At 34.8% G+C, this 6,324-nt stretch overlaps 1 protein-coding gene across 1 annotated transcript; it reads right to left on the bottom strand.

Annotated features, from left to right (window-relative positions):
• Positions 1-584: 584 nt before the first annotated feature.
• On the bottom strand, positions 585-2,289 carry LOC103966499 (7-deoxyloganetin glucosyltransferase-like). Its single transcript, XM_009379667.2, has 2 exons — positions 1,788-2,289; positions 585-1,516 (listed from the first exon to the last, which is right to left on the bottom strand). The coding sequence occupies exons 1-2, from the start codon at positions 2,275-2,277 to the stop codon at positions 585-587; spliced, it is 1,422 nt and encodes a 473-aa protein (XP_009377942.2). The 5' UTR covers positions 2,278-2,289.
• Positions 2,290-6,324: the final 4,035 nt, after the last annotated feature.

The raw sequence follows: 6,324 nt of genomic DNA, 5'->3' as shown, positions 1-6,324 counted from the left end.
TTAATTTAATTATTTAGTATGAAAATAATTTATTTATGTAAGGGCTTTAGTAATCTACCTAGTTTTACTTCCGATTGAAGTGAATTAGTAAACAACTTATATATACTCAAACGTCTTTCCTACTCCGATTCCAGACAGTTTTAGTAAACAACTTTAACAAGAATCTGATTTTGATTCTACCTCAGTTTTAGCAAACAACTTCAACAAGAATCTGATTCTAATTCCACTTCATTTCAATTCCTGCTCAATCCAATTCCTCCTCAATTCAATTCCTCACAATCTGATTACGGATTAGTAAATGCGCTATAAGTGGTTTCTCCTTTGATGATGGAGATTTTCTTTGAGAAATTCAATACCGTCTTGTATCTTTCAGTAATTAACTTTAGACGTTCTCAAACCATAGAAGAAGAAAATCATGTGTCCCTAAGTGTACATACTCTGTTTCTGCATCTATCGTCAAGTGACCCAGACAAAGTAAATATTGGTACATAAGATAAAACTTATATCTAGATAAAACTGAAGATGGTAACAAAATAAAATATACCTAGCTAGTCTTTGAACAAATAACTTCTTATCCAAAACATCTAGCTTTTTCTTAATTGCATTTGATTCACTAATTTCTCTAAGTTTGTGGATGAAGAACCATGTGGACCAGTGGCTTCTTCAGCCAATGTCTTCCACTCGATGGCCTTATTCTTCATTTTCTTCCCCTTCTCTCCCTCCATTAATTCTCTGACAAGCTTCTCCAGTTCATCTCTCTTCACTTTATTATCAATCTCCATACCAATGCCCCATTCTTTGCAACTATAGTGGCAGTTTGTTTGCTGATCAGCAAAGAATGGCCAACATAACATAGGCACGCCTGCAGACACACTCTCTATTGTCGAATTCCAACCGCTATGTGTTAAAAATCCTCCAACTGATGGATGGTCAAGCACTTGCTCTTGTGGGCACCAACCTGCTATTAGACTTCTTCCCTTAGTTTCATCCACAAACTTAGGTGGTAAAATTGCGGATTCACCGATGATCAAGTCAGGCCTAATTACCCAAAAGAAAGTAAGCTTGCTATTTGCAAGACCCCAACCGAACTCCACAAGTTGTTCCGATGTCATTACCGTTATGCTGCCGAAATTCACATAAACAACCGAGTTTGGCTCCTTATCATCAAGCCATTTGAGGCACTCAGTTTCTTCTCTCCATAGACTGTATCCCAAGGACTTCAAAGGGTGTTGTGGTATCTGATTGAGAAGTAATTGAAGAGGGCCAATGGCGTATACAGGTGGAGACATTGACAAGAGAGCATCCAAAACATCTGGCTCCAATGCATCAAAAGTATGTACAATGACTGCTGAGGCTTCATGAACTTGACCAATTACTTCAAGGACGCCAGTGAAAATTTCATCATTGGGATCTGTTGTTAAAAAGTTATTTGGGAGATCCCTTAAACGGATATTTTTCATTCCTGGAATCCAATCTATAACCTGGTCTAAAAATCCATTTACGAAACAACTCTCATCTGCACAATTAGCACCCACATGATACTTGAACATTAATGAAAGTTCATTAATTTGCATACTTAGAAAATTAAAGAGCAAATCTCATGGACCATAATTTCACTTTTTTACTAATGCAACAACTTTCGTTGGTGAACTTTGAACTCACACCTCCTCCAACAGAGTGGAAACTGGGTGCTACTAGAGTAGTCACTAGCGACGCAATTGTTGATTGGCAAAAACCGAAGAGAAACTAATACTAAAATTAAAGATTAATTTCTTCAATTGTTTCACCTTTGAGTGGTGCAAGTCCTTTTTCCACCAAAGCAGGATATTGCTTAAACGCCATGAAGCTGCTTGCTGCAAAAGTAAAGAAAAGTGTGATGGGGATGCCAAGTTGTTTGGCAGCAGGAGTTGTGAAAGGCATGAAACCATCCGAAACAATGCAGGTCACTGGATTTTCATTGTTCAGTTTTGTGACGAGGTCTAGAAAAGGTGCCAAGAACTTATTCCTGATGGAATCAGCGAGCAAATTGAGGTCTTGGGTGGCATCTTCATTCGAATCTGGAAGGCTATCGGGAATCGTTTCAAACCGAAAATCTGACAAGCCATCTAGGGAGTTGGGTCCAAGAGATTTAAGTAAGCGCCTGTGGTTGAACTCTGTGTTGATAATGGTTATGTGAAAGCCTTTATGGTGGAGGAGCTTTGCCAATTTGAGCATTGCCTTTAAGTGACCCTGAAGTGGAACAGGCACACAAACAGCATGAGGTTTATTAGAACCCATCTTACTTTGTGTGTAAATTTCTGATAATGATGAATGTTTATAATGTGTGCATTTTATAGGTTAGGACAATGAGTTCTACAAAGAGTCCCATGCACAAGAATTTAGGCATGACTATTATAATAAATTAATAATCATGGATTATAGTAAACAAAAATAAGTTACCAACTAACAATTTTGTTACCCTGGTGTTTGGAGAATATCAGGGTCAGGCGTGTCAGTAAACAAAAATAAGTTACCAACAAACAATTTGAAAGAGTCAACGTTTGAGGATACAAACTTGAATAGAGTAGTTTGATCAAATTCACTATTCATATAACTCTCACAAAAGGTGAAAATGTGTTTCGGAAGTTATACCTATGTAAACTCAAATCATATTCAAATACAATAAGACTTGTTTCTTTTAAAACTATAACTGATCATCCATCTAATCTGACTGTCATACTCAAATTTCTAACCTTTGAGACAAGTAGACGAAGAACGTCCAAATTGATGAGAAAATCGGTACACAAATTTTACGAAGACTGAACTGTCATTACATACATGTCCAATATGAATGGAGTAGCAAGTAAAAATATGAAGAAAGGACGGGCATAAGCAATCAAAATTATTTTTAGAAAGAGAATAAAAAAAAGGCCTTGTAAACTAGAGTTTCTTTGCTAAAATTACATGACAAGATGACAAGGCCGGCTGGTTGGAATCTTCAAACAGAATTCGTGATTATCAAAAAGCTTGTTGAGAGTATTAATAAGATACTTGATAATGAAGGTTCAAATTTTTCTCTTATCAAGAAAAGATTAAAGTTCAATTCTATCCCGGATCTTACGGTAAATTTCAGGCCGTTTTGAAAATGTGTTTTCAAAACTAAAAACGGCTTTAAATTATCAGCTCGCCGGATCTTTTTCCTAAGGATCTGGGGGATCTTGTAATCATATCTGTTCATCGTACATCATGCGGTCAATTTTCATTAGGTACTATTTATATTTAATTTTAAAATTAAAATGATTTATGACCACACAATGTATGATGAACAGACATAATTACAAGATCTCTGGATCCCCAAAAAATGGATCCGCCTTTTCCTCAGATGTGCTTCTGACAATATTTGGTAAAAAAAAAATTAGGAACATAGAAAAGCTTTTGGTTACCTAAAAAACACTTGCAATTTTGTTAAAATTATCGATACTTTTCTAATAGAGGTGATTTTACTCAAAATACATTTGAGCATAAGTACTCTAAAAGAAGTATTTTGGGGCGGACTTTTATTTCTCCATCTTTTTATTTTTCATTATAATCATAGTTATCTAAATGTATCGAATAAATTAACAGTGTAGATACTAAGTAGTATATTCAGGATGAACCGTCCATGTATTTAATATATTTGGATGACTAAACAAACTCTAATTCGAATAATTTTTGCAGAGATAATCTTCAAATGACTAAACAAACTCTAAGTCAAATGCTATTTCGGCCTAGCAGTCTGCTAAAACAGAAACAAACCTTTTGACCAAGTCCCAATAACTCTACCCTAAGAAGTTTTACACTTCCCTTCATTTGTAGAGGACCCTCACTAGCTATGTCTCAATTCTTAGTGTGATTTCTTGTTTGCAAGGGAATGGTGACCATGGGAACACAACAATTCGTATGTTACTCATAATTTTAAAGGCTTGAAAGCTTTTGCTCATGCCGCCGCTATTTTCTATGCATTTTAGCACAATATTTGTAGATAGAGTAAAGTTTGGGAGATCAAATTTTTAAATCAAATTTGTCAATCAATTGATGTGTCATCAATAAAAAATAAGCACATTAATCAACAATTAAGTAATAATCTAATCATCACTATTCACAACATTTAATTTACAAAATTTGATTTATAAATTGAATCTTTATAGCATTACCCTTGTAGATAACTTCGTGGATTATTATTGCACAAGCCAAAAAAGCGAGGGTAGGTATTGAGTCATAATTAAGTTGTCGCATGGGTTAGCTCAAATGGCGAAGTTGAGTGAGACTTGAACCTTTTGCTAATCAATCACATTGAACTTCGACAATATGGTGCAAATTAAGTATTTTCCAACATTTCATTATTTTTGTCACAAAACCTAGTGATCGACCTAAAGTCACATGTCTAATCACAAAGCTAGATTAGACGTCAACATATGACTTAAACAACCTCAAGTTAGATCCTTAACATGAATCTGGATTCTATCTGGATCCTCTTTGTGAGGATTCTAGGAATCCGTGAATCATATCTGTTCATCATACATCATGCGATCAGGAATTATTTTAAATATTTTTATTTAAAATTAAATACAAACCGAAGTACCTAACAAAAACTGACCGCATGATGCATAATGAACGGACATAATTTACGAATTCTCAAGATCCTCACCAAAAGGATCTGGGATCCTGTTGGCCTTAAGATAGCTATATATAGTAATAGTACGTACTTTCAAATTTTGCTTCAACGTGTAAGATTCTTTCCACTGATTAACTAGTTTGGCTTAGTCATATAAATTCAACTTTGACCTAATCTTGTCACACTCAAACCTAATTAAGGTCTAATCATACAATCCCAAGTATTTTCTGGTAACATGATGGCACCAAGATATTGGAGTTAGATATAATCCAAATTTAGCAAGGAACAAAATAGTTAGGAACAGTTGAGATCCAGTAATAGCAATAAAACATGGCATGTGCATAAACGGTGTGACATAATATACCAAAGTGCACCACCTCCTTTAAATATACTCCAAAGTTTTACAGCATATAGAGGAAATATCACATTTTTCACACAACCTAAACACACAAATTACAAATATACTCTAAAGTTTTACAACATATGGAGGAAATTAATCGGAATGGTGGCCAGCCACCTAGCGCCTAGGGTAGACCCAGACGACGTTAAGTGGAACTTAAACAATGCTGGATGGAGATTTTGAAAACAGTAGTTAGAAAGGCATCATATCTTATTTCCTTTACAAAACCAGTAAAAAACCAAGCAAAGCGGTACCATCTCGTAAGACTTGCAACTCCCATTTGCACATGATTGGCTTTCGGCTCTCATGCATTTGTAATGAAGGGGAAACAAATTTAAGCACGTGCCGTTTGAGGGACAATTTCCGCGTGCCTTAAGTTAATGAAAACAACTTTTCCTTTTGAGAAAGGAGGACTTGACTACCTAGATGAGTGACAATATGTAATGTGAGTGAAAGTACGTACATGATAATTGCATGCATGTGGGCTGCAATACATGCCTATGTTGTATGACAAGGACGTTTGTGGAACAAGTCTTATCCATGCCTATGTTGTTTATTTCCCTTCTTGTTTTAAAAATGTCCATTTTCTTATTATATGTGAGAATTTGAAGACTGGTCTACAACATTCACAAGTATTTAGTATTATCACTATTCATGAATTAGATATGTTTTGTAAATGTCATTACAACATATTTGATGTTTAAATAATGATAGTAGTGAGTATTTACAAGTATTGTAACAAAATTTGACATTTTAAGTGAGTCTAGATATTAGCAATCACTCGTATAATCAATCTATTATACTTGTGTACAGAAAATGGTTCTCACCACACCCTTGGAACCCACTAAATTCCTCATCCAAACAAACCCTTTGTGTTTTTGGATTTTAGAGAAACATATCGAAAGATATTTTTGTTGATTGCAATAATTAAACTTTTTTCTAAATATAATTAAACTGCGTCAAATGTAAAAATAAAATTTTCATTTAAGAGTAAGACGCCAAATTCGTAATAATATGATTAGACCACATTCAAATAAAAGAGATGATGATTATTCATTAACAAAATATCTCAATTTTGGGCATTTGTCTCCCCCCTAACGTGCAAGTAAATAGGCTTACGAGTCAATTGCATCACCAAAGCAAAACAAACCCTCATGAATTGCAAATTTGCAATACAATACTTTCCATTTTTGGAATCCAATTTGAAAAGACAAAAGGCCGCTACCTTCACGCAATGTCATAATGTAGAAAGTGTGAGAGAGAGGTAGAGAAAATTAGACGGAGAAAGAGA

This window comes from the organism of the source record quoted next, unplaced genomic scaffold (genome assembly GCF_019419815.1).
Source record: "Pyrus x bretschneideri cultivar Hongxiangsu unplaced genomic scaffold, Pyrus_bretschneideri_v1 Contig93, whole genome shotgun sequence".
In the NCBI taxonomy this organism is placed as follows: Eukaryota; Viridiplantae; Streptophyta; class Magnoliopsida; order Rosales; family Rosaceae; genus Pyrus; species Pyrus x bretschneideri.
This window is presented reverse-complemented; position numbering and strand designations above follow the sequence as displayed.